This window comes from Phalacrocorax aristotelis, chromosome Z (genome assembly GCF_949628215.1).
Source record: "Phalacrocorax aristotelis chromosome Z, bGulAri2.1, whole genome shotgun sequence".
Classification (NCBI taxonomy): Eukaryota; Metazoa; Chordata; class Aves; order Suliformes; family Phalacrocoracidae; genus Phalacrocorax; species Phalacrocorax aristotelis.
In genome coordinates this window covers 72803723-72817558 of record NC_134311.1, presented here as the reverse complement: position 1 = coordinate 72817558, position 13836 = coordinate 72803723, and the positions used below count along the sequence as shown (strand labels likewise).

Here is a 13836-nt window from a genome sequence, read left to right as displayed (position 1 = left end):
AGGCCAGTCAAATCCTTGCTAAATTTCTAGATATCCTAGACAAGTGTCACCCTGCTAGCATTAGTGGTTAAATAGTTTGAGGAGTGTAAAGACCTTTAAAAAGATTCCTGTTGGTGCAGCTCTGTCACCTTACAACAGGTCTTCCTGTGAGAGGCTCTGCAGGTTTCCTTTGGGCCCACTTCAAAACAGGAATATCACTTTTCTTCCTTGCTGTGAACGAACGATGGCTTCGGTTGATGCCTTGTGCTTGGGAGGCCCTTTTCTAATAAGTTGTTGCTCCTAAAGGTCCAGCCTGAAATGAGCGAGCTTCAAATGTCATGGTGAAAACCTGTACTGATGGCTTAGTAATAAACGGCCAAAAGCCTCTCCAAACTTCAGTGCAAAACAGGATGGTAATCAGCTTTAATTACTGGATACGCAGGAGGATTGTCCTAAGCTCAGGGACACCCTGAAATCACTCATCTGGCAGTCTTCCGTCTTGAGTTTTGACTTTGCACAGCATCTTGCACATAGCCAAGGATGGTGTTTCTCTTTAAGGCTCTGTTTCAGTTACATAGGAGTTTGATCTATAAATAAAGACAACTTGGAGACCTGCAGATTATTGCAGATCCATACTGTGGATGTTGATTCTGAATCCAGAAACTCTCATGCAGGAGGAGAGTGGGAAAAGGTTAGCAAAATGATATGTACAAAATGAGTCTTGGAAAGGATGTCTCCCAGTCCTGGTGGGAAAGATGAAAAATTGGCTCTAGAAACAACTGAAGGTAGGAGGAGAAACTAGCACAAAACTTGATGGGTGTATTTTGGGGTTACTCTTCAAATACTCCAGCTCTCAGCTTTGTACTTTGTATTTGTAGCAGTATTTCTTGGAGCTGAGGGAATCTAAAGCAGCTTGCAGGCTGTTTTGGAAACAACACTCAAGCAGTGAAGATGAGGCACTGGGATAACTCCAAACGAAACTGAGAATAAATCAGCAAAGGGCTTGAGGTTTGAGGGTTTGTCAGGAGGAGGGGAAAAAAAAAGTCTTTCACTGTAAAGAAGATGAAAGAAAGTACCAGTCTACAGAATCTGCTGGTGGGACCAGATGGAGAGGTTGGGGCTGATGTTCCAGTTCTGAGCAACAAGACCTGAGTAACTTCTGTGTCTTCTGCATCTCCAGCTTCCTTGGGTCATCTAATTGAATTTTGGTAAAACTGCATTCACTTGGGTTTTATTTTTATTACATAAGTTCCCAGTCCATATATATATAGCCTAATAGTATAGGTTGTTTCCCATTGGCAGGTGAATGCTCCATCCTCCTTGTTTATATCTTTCAAAAACTTATGTAGGGAAAGGCTCTCCCCTTGACTACACTGATCCCTAAAAGTTTGTGATGACCTCATCACACCCCATGACACCTTAACCCTTCCAGACTCTCTAATGCAGTGCTGCCCTGGTTGAATTTCCTAACATGTAACATTTACTGTTGCAAGAGGGAAGCTTCTCACATTCTTGCTTCCCTCTATATTTTCTATTGCCAAGTACCTGCTCGTCCACACACTGCTGACCTGATCAGTCAACAAACTTCACCCAAGTGCTGTGGTGCTCTCTCCTGGCCACCAGCACTGCCTTCTCCCAGGAGATGTGTAAACTCCTGGAAATTACTAATAAAACCAGAATAGGCTGTGAACATTATCTAACATTAGTATGGTTAACTTCACCTTAAAATGATAAATTTCTATGGTGCACAAGCCTGTTGGAGTCCTAAAAAAGAAACTGCCTTGTTACGGCAAACTATTCCAGCAACGTAAGTGCATGCTTTGGTATTCAGCGGCTCCAGGTGCTACGTTGTTGTGCGTAGTTGTGTTCTTGACAAAAGCCTGCTTCAGAATGATGAGGACTTGCTAGATTAGCATACCTGGCAGGGTTGATGAGCCGCTGAAATCTGGATACCGATCACAAGCCTCCAACGTTGAAGTAGAATCTTGTTTGGCTATAAAACAAATGCCTTTGTTAATCAAGGTGAGTTGAAATATTTGGGAGGCCCTTCAGGTGAGTTGCTGCTATCTGTAGCTGTGATCACTGGCTCGGGCTCAAAGGCATGGATGGTATCGCTGTGAGCGGTGCTGCTTTACGCTCTGGCTCCTGTATGTTTAGCAGAGTTGGAGGGTCCTCAGGATGTAGCTGAGACCAGGTGTGTGGGGAGCTGCCAGCCTGCAGTCTCAAACAAAACTGACCTGCTGCTCCTCTCTTGTTCCTGTCATCAACCTGTGCCTTGGATCAGGGTGACAAGGGGTAGTATGAGTGCTGGCCATCAGCTGAGGCTGTGCCACCTGAAGGTGTGCGGCTGCCTCAAGGAGGTTGTAAGTGATCCCAGCAGCCAGCTGCAAGAGGCAGCAAGCCAGCAGGGCCTGGAGAGGCCAGTATCTGCTGGCCAGCCTCAGGCCCCATCTGCACCTTCACCCCATCCTGCAGGAAGGCATTGGGACCCCATGAGTCCCTGGAGTCAACTTCAGTGGAGAATATCAGCTGTGCTGGGTACTGCTACAACATTCCTACAAAGCAATAATGTCAGAGTGCTGTTGCTGATGGAGAATTGGTTTTCCAGGCTTCTTAAAGTGTTTATAAATGGTAGGCATTATGGAACTTTAAATGTATATTCAGGCTGTAATGCTGGTGAGTAAAACACAGATTGAAGATTACATGGCTGTATGGCTTCCATATGCTGCCAAAATATTCTTCCTCTTGCATGCTGGAAGGGATTTTCAGTGAATCCTTCAGAGAGTATCTCCTGGTTTTTCACCTGATATTTCGAGCAGCTCTGTCCTAGGGGAGTGGCGTAAGCCTGCCCTGCTCCATCTGTTCAGCCTGCTTGTGTCCCGGGAGAAGCATTGTTTTGATACCTGAGCTAGCAGAGTGTGCTAAACCCTTCAATTCAAAAATTCCTGTAGCTAACTCAGCTACCTCTGGGAACAAAACTTTTTTTTAACCCTACTTTGGGTCTCCTGTGACCAAAGCTCATTTCTGTCACTGTGACAGTACTTGCTATCGGGAGAGCCATTTAGTTCTGTGTGACTTTATTACTGTTTTTGCTTGCTTTGCTACATTCTTTAAACCTCTTGAGATTATTTTATACTAATATGCAGACTAACTCTGTTTAGCAAGGGAAACTTTTGAACATATACAAACAATTGAGAATGGTTTCCAGTTCTTGCATAGTTTTACCTGAGGTGTTCATATCAACAGGGTTGAACTACTCAGAACATTAGCTAGATCAGTGGATTTGAGTTGTCAGACCTCTACTTCTATTCTCAGCTTTTGTTTCTGTCTTGCAGAATGGAGATGTATGTATTTCAATTCTTCACCCACCTGTAGATGACCCACAAAGTGGAGAGCTGCCATCTGAGAGGTGGAACCCTACCCAAAACGTCAGGTAACAGTGTGAATCCCTGATGCACAACGGTGCCCTCCAATGCCTGTTGTCTCTTTCAAAAACTAAGGCCTGTGTTGGGAGAGGTTTGGAAGGGAATTTAAGACTTTGAGGATTTTAGGGCTTCAGTCAAGTGGGAACCAGACTTATTAAGCTGCATAAAGCTACTGGAGTGCTGTGTGTCCTGATGCTGGGCTAACAATGTGGAGACTGACCTTATTCACAGTGTTTCATGTTCTTAAAGCAAATGTTCTCAAATGTTCTAGCATTTCCCAGTCCCTACTGTCCTACACCTTGGTTTTTCAAACTCCTCCAAGATACCACTAGTGGAAAAGAACGTTTTTGAGTATTCAGGCCCATTCAGGTAGGCATAATTCTACCTACTGCTTGCCTTCAGCAGTGTGCCAGGTGGCATTCTTCCTGCCAAAAAAATGGTTACTAACTGCCAGAGGCATTCAAGGCTAATGTCTCCACTTGTTGAAACACCAGCTGAAATTTCATTCTCATTACAAAACTCATCAAGTAGCAATTCACTCACCTATGCAGCTGGAGTAGTGAGTGACGTAGTGGAAAACCTTTAAAGTAAGGTGTTTCCTGTTCTAACTCCTTATTTGGATAATTAATCAGATTAAAGTTAAAGTAATTGCCTCTAGATTTTTAGCATATCATATGCGGATTATTGCTGCTTTCACAGTGGTTTATTAGATCTTGGTTCCCCAACTTGAAGTCTTAGTTATTTATTGATAAACCCAGTTAGGGATCTCAGCACACATAGAATCATAGAATGGTTAATGTTGGAAAAGACCCTTAAGATCATCAAGTCCAACCGCTAACCTATCACTGCCAAGTCCACCACTAAACCATATCCTCAAGCACCACATCTACCCTTCTTTTAAATACCTCCAGGGATGGAGACTCCACCACCTCCCTGGGCAGCCTGTTCCAATGCCTGACAACCCTTTCGGTGAAGAAGTTTTTCCTAATATCCAACATAAACTTCCCCTGGCGCAGCTTGAGGCCATTTCCTCTCGTCCTATCACTTGGTACTTGGGAGAAGAGACCAACCCCCACCTCACTACAACGTCCTTTCAGGTAGTTGTAGGGAGCGATAAGGTCTCCCATCAGCCTCCTCTTCTCCAGGCTAAACAACCTGGCTCTCTCAGCCGCTCCTCATGAGGGAGTGCAGTGATTTAGAAAAGGTTGTCTGGTAGTTTGACTCGTCTTTCATTTAACTTGGCATCCTGAAATTAATTTGAAAAGGGCCTTTTGTCAAAGCAAAGACCTACAAGGGGGATTTACTGGATTCTTGACCCTTGGAATAGGATTGTAACACACGCACTCTGCAAAGTGCGGAACTAGAGCTAACATGGCAAGAGACTAGGAATTGTAACAGTCAGGAAATTACAAGAAGTGGTGTTCCTCCTGGAATGTGTGCTTCAAGGTTAAAAAGGCTCAAGAGATATGGTATGTCTTACCTGTGTGAGGTCATGAAGGGCTGGGAATCTGACCTTCTGAGCTTGAGGTAAATGTTATCCAATCAATCTGAACCAAGTACAAGAGAGTGGGAAGCAACCTCTCAAAGTTCTAGTTCAGATTTTTTAAAAAATGAAAAAAGCTTAAATACTACTTTAAGCTATGTATTGCTGAGTTATGTTGACCGGTCCCTATGCTGACATGGCTATTAAACTTTTTTTTCATACGTCTGATATGGTTAGGACTAGGTGACAAGCCTCAATAGTTAGGAAACAGCTTGAGGCATTTATTACTTACATCACACAGACATTTTGAATATTGCATTATGTACAACTCTAAAGATTGACATGAAACTTCTCATGGTGCTAGGTCTCTGATTTCTGCTCTCCCTTACCACAGTGCAGTTTTTGGTGCTTACTCTCTTGGAACATGTTGGACTTAAGGGTGACATCTGGGGAGAAAACATTCCTCACCTGTATCAGCAAACAGAAATAAAACTTGTCCTTAACTGATAGCCTGCTACCAGCATCACCCGTTGGGCTAAGTGCCGATAGAAGCGCATCCTGCTGGGACCCCATCTGGCTTTGCAGAGCTCCAGAGTGTCGCATGGGAGGCGGCAGGGCTGAAGGTGTGGGAGGGGAGCATGCCTGTGATGAGCTGGATGTGTAACCTCGGGCTTCTCTTAGGTGCTGAATTTTGTAAATCCTGCTAAGTATTGACTGTTTACTACAGATGACTGTGGTTGATGTGTCTGAAGGGAGGAATGTCATTCTTCAACTTGGAGAGCAGCTGTGGTTCCAGCTCTAACAATGTCAAGCATGCTCATTAATTTTTTTAAACACTGTCAATATGGATTTTCCGATCACTCAGAGCTAGATGAGGCAGGCATAAGTAAATATGGCAGACATCCTGCGAGATGTGAAGGAATGCAGCTGTGATCTGTGTGGCAGAGAATACTGCTTTTCTTACATGTTGAGTCCTATAAAGCTGAGGAATTGGTGGTAGCACCTAGGGTTGAGGCTCTTTGATCATTTTACTTGCCCTTCTCCATATCTCCCATCTCCCTTCAGTCCTTTGAGGTGCACAGGACAGAACTCTGCACAATATCCAAGATGTTGATACACCTGTATCTTGCAAAGATAGGTGATGCCCTGTCTCAATATTGCCTTGTTTCCTGAGGATGCCCATTTTTGTTGGCTTTTTTGGCTGCCTAAAGTCTGGACAGTTTCTGCAACCAGCTTAATGCGCTAACGTGACTGTCAGTACAGCCTAAGCCAAAACTTTTTACTTTATACTGGAGAGCAAAAATATCCTAGGACAAATGTATACCTACCTCTAAAGGTGGCTCTGGGAGGCTACAATATGGGTAGAAGCTGGAACAGAAAAAAAAACAACAAACCTTTTCCAACAAAGTATATAATAGGATGTGCTGGTTGGGAGCCCCAGCCAGCCTTCATAATGTCTGTTTTGGATGAAATACATCTGTGTCTGAGGCTTCTGTTAATACGTGGAGAGAAAAAGGCACTTAACAGGTCTGCTTCCTTGAGCCTCTGCCAGCTGCTCTCCCTTGCTGGTAGAGGGGTGTAGAGAGACTCACTCTGAAGGCAACAGTGCCGTGAACACTTAAAACAGCTCACTGTTCCCCAGAATGTAGTGGGGGATGTAAGAAAGCAGAGGGCAGGCTTGAAATCCCCGCTCTTCATGTAATCAACTCGAATGAAACAACATACTAGAACAACCTTGCCTGAGAGAGAAACACGTCCCTGACAATATTGCAGAAGGTCAGTCTGTATCCAGTCCAGTGCAGTGAGGATGTTTTCAGTCCCACGTAGTTCAACTTTTTGTGATTTTGGTCCCGCCGGAACCCACGTGCTGAGATCCCTTCCTGTTACTGTACCTTGTCCACCTTGCTTACTCACAATAGCAGGGTTTAAGTCAGAGCAGGCTGTCCAGCTCTTAACACATTGGCAGTGATGGAGCTGATCTAACGTGCTGGTTGGGAATGAAGAGTGCACAGAGCCTCACCTCTAATAGACAGTTGCCTTTTGTGTTTAAGTAGCTTTGCAGTGACTTTGGAGTCTGGGTCACCACAGGGAAATCAGCTTCTCCTCATTTTGTTGATGGAAGTGTGGTAAAGTAGATGCTAAATCGAGACACAAATTCCTGTCCTTGACCTTCCCTAGACTTTGCTTGCTCTGATGTAAAGCTGCTGCAATGATGCTGGAGCTGACATGCTGGCTTTGCAGCCTGTTTGCTGAGAATCAGAGGCTTTTAAATGAATTCTTGAGATGAAGTAGAAGACTGTCTCTCTTCTGCCCATCAATCCAGTCTGACCAGTGTTTTCCAAAGCTGCTGCTCTCTTTTCCTACTCAATTATATAATTTGGAAAATAAATTGTGTAAGACTCTCCTGATAGCTGTGCTGAACAGTCTGGCCAGACACAAGTGTTTAGTTTCAAAACCTTTCAAGAAACTGAACATCCAAATGACCAAGCACTTCCTGGAATTGTGTCCTAGATGTATGCTCTGGTAGATGTGCTCAGCATGCGCTGCCCTGAATGTGCCCCTAAATCAATACAAGAACAGCTGGGGCTGTAGTCTTCTTTAATCAAGTTCTGCAAAGCAGTTGCCATATACTGCTGTATTTCAAGACTTATTCCATGTCTCGTCTGATAGGACCAGGACCATCTCGGACATGTGAAGCTATGGTGGTGGTAGCTACAGCCAGGTGGCTGGGTGTGTAGAGCTGCCTGATGTGACGCGCTGTTGGGTTTTGTGCTGGTTGTGGGTCTGTGTGAGGAGCAAAGGGCTGAACCTCTGAAGCACAAAGGGTTGTAGGAAATGCAGAAGGGTCTGGGTGAGGAAGGTGGTATTTGCCCCTGGTAAATGCTAGCAGAGTGGGGCAGCGAGCAGCTCTGTGCTCCTGCTAGAAATCCAGGAAGGCCCTCTGTCTGCTGCAGGTTACATGACTGGCTCATGCTGGCTTTGCTGAATACCAGCAGCCGAATGCTGCTGGACCCTTGGCGCCTTGCCTGGGTTTTGAAAAACATCTGCACTGTCTTCCCCTTGCTGTGCTCATATACTGTTACAGCAGCCTTAGCTGTGCATGGGCTGAGGGGAGACCCAGCCAGAGCTCTAACCTTCTAACAGCCAGCGGGGCAGGGAAGGCAGTGCAGCCTCATCTCATGGTCATGGGTCGTAGTGGTTGCCCTCCCTATGCAGGGGGCAGCCGGAGAGCCTGGCTTTCTGCTGGGGTGTCAAATATCACCAGGAACAGGCTCACCAAGCAGGTTTCCAGCCCTGCACCATCCGCGGGCAGTGTGGACAAGCTGAATTCAGGTCTGATCTGAGCTTTAGCTGCCACCCCTTCACAAGCATGTGCGTGGTCAGATCAGATCCTTGATGTTTGTACTGTGCCACCTTCCCTATGCTGATGGCTGGGATCTGAAGTTCATTTAACCTGCTCTCAATTCAACTGTTATCCTTAGCTATCCTTAGCTTGTTTTGACTTTAAACAAGTTTCTGATGTATCACGTAAAGAAGCTGTCAGCATCCAGAACCTGTGAATGCGTTAGCTCTGACTCTGCTGTTGTGGTTACCTTTTTCAGGACTATCTTATTGAGTGTAATCTCTTTGCTTAATGAGCCCAACACATTCTCTCCTGCTAATGTGGATGCATCAGTCATGTTCAGGAAATGGAGGGACAGTAAAGGAAAAGACAAGGAGTATGCTGAAATCATAAGGTAAGTTTCATAATGTGTGATGCTGTGCTGCCAGCCTCCTGCTTTGAATCCTATAGAACAGGCTGCTTGCAGAATTCGCTGTAACCAGCTTCTTGCTGGAGCTGCTTCTTTGGCAATGAATTTAACCATTTTATTCCAAGTCCACACTTTGGACCCTCTTCTTTTCAGCACACAGAAGCAGTGCACACTTCTGGAGCACGAGGACTGGGCTGATCTGTCTTTAAATTGTTCTTTTTTCAGACTAATCTGGCATGATGTTCTGCAAAACCTATTGACTGTTAGTAAATCCCAGCTGAAGTCCCTGCTTGCCTTTCAGTGCTGCCTGCGTTGCTTGGGATGTGATTGAAACTGACTGCATCCTACTAATTCTGTGCTTAATGCACTCACGAATCATAATCTTGTCCCTCCAATTCGGAGGAATATCAGCAGGATTTGGCAAGCATTTGCAAAGCTGGATTTGATTAGCTGGAAGCAGGGTTCAGTCTTGACTGTCCTTTGCTGAGAAGTTCATGGTTCATCAGGTGCTGTAGGGAGATGATGTAAACTTGAGCCAGGGTTGCTGCAGAGCAGTGGATGGGCAACCCATACTGCAGTGGGATTGCTGTCAGGCTTGGCTGGCAAAGGACCACATCTGCATTGACTCGGCTAGCTGCATGTGCAGGATATACCCCTGGTTGGAGCTACACAGGGTAGTCAGTCTGTCAAAGAGCCTCGCTGGGAGGTTATCTTAGTCCCCTCTGGCTCCCTTGGCCTCCGCGGAGCTGGATGTGCTCCATAAACAGAGTGTGGCAGACTGACAAGCAGGCGGGTGGGAGTGAAGGGGCAGGCTGCCATCTGCTCGCCTCCCGACAGGGAGGCAGCACAGGCCAACAACAGTTCACAGCCTGCGTGCTGCTGAGAGGCAGCAGCCACAGCCTGTCTTGAGGTGGTGGGAAACACTTGTCTCCTGCCAGCCGCAGGCAGCGCTGGGGTTGTCGCTGTGTCTCAGGCTGCAGCCACGTGCTCCAACTGCTCTTACCCTCCAGTGGGAGCTCAGAGCCGCCAAATGTTTGTGGGAATTGCAGTTCTGAGCACGCTGGGGAAGAGTCATCCATGGTGGAGTCAGTAAGTCATCTTAGGAAATCCCTGACCATCTCTTCTGCAGCAAATTTAATGATATTTGCTCTGAGCTCTGGCAGGTCTCTAATGTGCAGGCCTGTAGAACAACAGATTTCATATGTTGCTGAGAGCGCGTGTGCTGCTAACACTGTTGGAGTGCTCCCAAGCCTGGGGCTGCAGGAACTAAATCTGTTTCTAGTGCTGCTGTGGTGCTTCAGCCAAACGTCAGCTCTCCTGAGTCTGAGCTGCCCGAGGGCTGGGCTGGGGCTGGGGCTGGCCAGGAGGTGGGACTTGAGCCACGCTGCTGCTGGCGCGCGGCCCTGCTCACGCTGCTGTGTCCTCCTCCCTGCAGGAAACAGGTTCTGGCTACCAAAGCCGAGGCAGAGAAGGATGGTGTGAAGGTCCCCACTACGCTGGCAGAGTACTGCATCAAAACTAAAGTGCCTTCCAATGACAACAGTTCAGATTTGCTTTATGACGACTTGTACGATGACGACATTGATGATGAAGATGAGGAGGAGGAGGATGCCGACTGTTACGATGACGATGATTCTGGCAACGAGGAGTCGTGACCTGCTCCCTCTATGCCCCTGTACTGCCCTGCCGACTCAGGCCAGAAGGGAGCAGTGGTAACCTAGCAGCAGTCCAGCAAAAAAGTGTGGGGGGGGGATCAAAAAAAACTTTTTGTCTCCTGCTGTCTCCTGTTGTATGGATCTGTTCGCTCCTTTTTTATGGACCTCTTAGAGACCCTCCACAGAATGTCTGAATTCTTGCATTCTTAACCCTTTCATCACTGTATTACGATTTCTTTTTAAAAAAGAAACTCCCCTTTTCACTTCTACGAAACGCTCACAGCGAAACAGGTTTGCTCGCGTTTAGATTCTTGAATTAAATACAGTCTTGCATTGAGGTGTTTATTGTATTTAAAGCTGGAACAAATCCATTGGAAGCTGGGTTTTCAGGAGCTCAAGTGCTGCATTTACTGGGAAGAAAAAAAAATCCACACAAAGCAAATTGCCAAGGTTTAGCTGCTCCATTTAAAATAATAGCGTGTGTACATTCGTTTAGCTTTGTGGTGGTGGCTTTTCCTTTATAAGGTGTGGGGCGGAGAGTGTAAAGCTAATGTGTGTTGAGCTTGATGGGATGTTACTGAAAGGTACAGTATTCCTTTTCAGCCTACTCAAGTTAGGAAATAGCTGGCCCCTGGAGCCCCAGAGGGCACAGCCAGCTTTGTTGCTGAAAAAGGCTTGTGATATGAACCCTAAAATAAACACTTAACACTTCATGTCTGTACAACTGACCCCTGGGTTGCTATTTATTTTTTTTTTTTCAGACTAAGTTGAGGTTGAAAAAGTTCAGTTTAGCCGTGCTGCTGAAATCTGCTGCATGCTGCCCCTCTCCAGCAGGCCAGCATTCCTCCTGAACTGCTGTTTGGCAGTGGGAGAGTCCAATGGCCTCCTGCCCCAGTGCTCAATTCCTGCAGCCCAAATCCAGTACTGGCTTGAGCCCTCTTCCTGTTGGTTTTGTAGGTCACACACTGGTAAATGCAGCTCTGCTGCAGCCCTCTGGGCTCTGCAGGGTTGGCAAAAGTCAAAGCTGCCTTTGGTGCTTACCGGGGGTGGCCAGGCTGACCCTGTGCCCACAGTGGCTGCTGTGGCTGGGGCAGAGGGGGGATGTATGTGAGCCCTGCCTGGCTGGGGCATGGGTGAGTGTGTGCAGCCCCCCAGGAGGGGGTTACTCAGTGCTTTCAGGATGGAAGAGAAGGCCAGGGGCAAGGTTTGACAGGCTGTTGAGCAGCATGCTTCAGCCAGTGCACTGAGCTTACCCTCCTGCATGTTTTTGGCAGCTCTTGGCAGAGCTTAGGGCCTTCCCTTGTGGGCAGGGGGGATCCTGCATGCTTGTCTCTTCAGAACCTTCTTTCTCAGTCCCTCAGTACCCTCACCCTGTTGCAGTGTGCTCTTGTTCAGCTGTGGTGCAGTGGCCCAAATTCATCTTTCGCATGATCCCTTGATCAGCAGCCAGCCCAGCCCTCCTGTGCTGAGCCCTGGCACCTCCAACAGGAGCAGATCTGAGGCGCTGGCCCTGCTTGGGCAAGACCCGCCCCTGCCAGAGGGTACAGAGGCAGTTACCCTGGAAAGAGCTGTGGGCTTGGGCATTTCTTCATGCCTCCCCTTCATATATCTCAGGGCTTTCAATGGTACGTCACCAGCTGTGGTCCCTTGAGGGGTACTTGGTGGGAGTAAAATCTGTTCTGTGATCAGCTCTGTGTCTGTGTCCTGGGGCGAGAAGTGGGATAAGACTGAGCAAGCTTGAACTGTGCTGCCTGGAGGGAGAGGAGGGGAAGGCAGCCCTTGGGACAGGGAGGAAGGCTGGTGGGGCTCTGAAGTGAGCAAGGCAGATGTGTTTTCAAAATGTTGCTTGGCTGGGATTTGCTGGAGCAGGGCCAGTCCCTGCTCCTCTGCCCCAGGGTGTGCTGATGCTGCATCCCTCTGCCCCTGGCAGAGTAAAGGCAGCCCAAGTGGTGATACCTTGTCCCCCAGATCTCCCTCCACTGGTCTGCCCTCCTGCTTGCATGTTAGCTGGGGAGGCAGCTGGACCCCTCCTGAACTGTCCTACATGGGCTGCTTCAGCTCGCCATTCCAGCAAGGACTGACTCAGCCCCTGGCAGCAGGGCTCCCCTGCACCTAGTGATGGCGCGGGGCACCCTGCAGCTTCACTCCAGCCCTGGGAGGGCAGTGCCCTCAGGTGGCACATGGGTCCCTGGGCCTGGGGCTGCGGGACTGGTCTTGGGGCTGCACCAGGACAAGGGCACCAACCCACAGCTTTCAGGGGGCTGTTGGGGGGGGGCTTGAGGAGTAGCAACATCGCAATGCTGGCTGTGCTGATGAGTTGGTTTGAAATGAGGATACTGCATCTTTCAGGATTTCCCTTGTACTTTTGACCGTCTTCACTGTATACTCTCCAGTGACTTGTACTTTCAAGCTTGATGTTGTAAGATGCATTATCATGACTTTTCTGTTACCCTTTTTTAAAGACAAAAGCACCCTATTTTGAGAGCTCCTACAGTAACCAGACTAATTTCTCTTCCCCACTGTCCTGTGCAGTGTCATTGCTTGTTGACTTGCTGGTTTCCTTTTTTTTGAGCTACAAACTGAAGGTATAAGGGTTTTTTTTGAAACTATTTAAGAGATTGCAGGAAAATGTTTACCTGATCTGGGTATTCTGGATTTTTTTCTTAACCTTTTTCTCCTGTCTCAGCCAATATTAGCGTTTACATTTGCAACCACACACCCCTTCCAATGCAGTTTTCAACCATTCTGAAACCAGCAGGGTACACTAGATTTCTTAGTAGTTTTCTTAGCTGAAATCCCAGATGTTTTCCTTTTTTCTTCAGTATAATTTACCAGAAAGAATTAACTGATGCATTTTTGTGTTGTCTTCCCCTTCAGTAGTTATATTTTGTCTTTTCTGCACATCTGTCTACTAATAAAAAATGTGAAATGAAAATATCCCTGTACTGTTACTTCCCTGTTAATTGAGCTGCTTTATTTGCATGGGTTACTTAAAGCTTTGAATAACAGCTATTCACAACTTCTCCAGTATCATTGATGTAGCGGCACTAAGAATATTGGAAAAGAAGGCTGCGGTTTGACAGCAGCCTGCGTGAACCCAAGACTAAAGCGTGAACTGATTTAGAGAAGTGCTTTGGCAAAAGGCTACAGGCTTTGCAGTTATAGTTAGTCTTCATAACTGAGGAAGGGGGAGCTGGTGGGGGGCAAGGCGGTTCCTGGTCTCATGACCACAGCAGGGCTGCAGGACTTGGGCCAGAGCTGCTGCCACTGGGGGCTGGAGGTGCTGTGGGCGGCTGGTTCCCTGGCAGAGCATGAGCACAGCGCTCCTGAAATGGTCAGACAAGGCAGTGGGGGAGCTTGTGGGCTGCGGCAGGGGCTGTGACCTCATGTGGAAGGCTGGCAGAGGAATTGAGGTCCTCACTGCCAAGCCGCCAGGGTGCTTGCCCTGCCTGGCCCATGCTGTTCCCTGCAAGCGCAAGAGTGAGGTTTGTTTTTGCAGCGCTGCAGTCATGCTAAAATTAGCAGGACAAGTGTACAGGAGC

At 47.4% G+C, this 13836-nt stretch overlaps 1 protein-coding gene across 1 annotated transcript in view; it reads left to right on the top strand.

Annotated features, from left to right (window-relative positions):
* The window catches only part of LOC142050652 (ubiquitin-conjugating enzyme E2 R2), a 60032-nt gene extending 46803 nt beyond the window's left edge, over window positions 1-13229 (top strand). The window contains exons 3-5 of the mRNA XM_075079587.1: window positions 3315-3412; window positions 8490-8624; window positions 10075-13229. Of these exons, the coding sequence (XP_074935688.1) occupies window positions 3315-3412; window positions 8490-8624; window positions 10075-10294 (453 nt within the window). The 3' untranslated portion in view covers window positions 10295-13229. The remainder of the gene's footprint in view (window positions 1-3314; window positions 3413-8489; window positions 8625-10074) is intronic.
* Window positions 13230-13836: the final 607 nt, after the last annotated feature.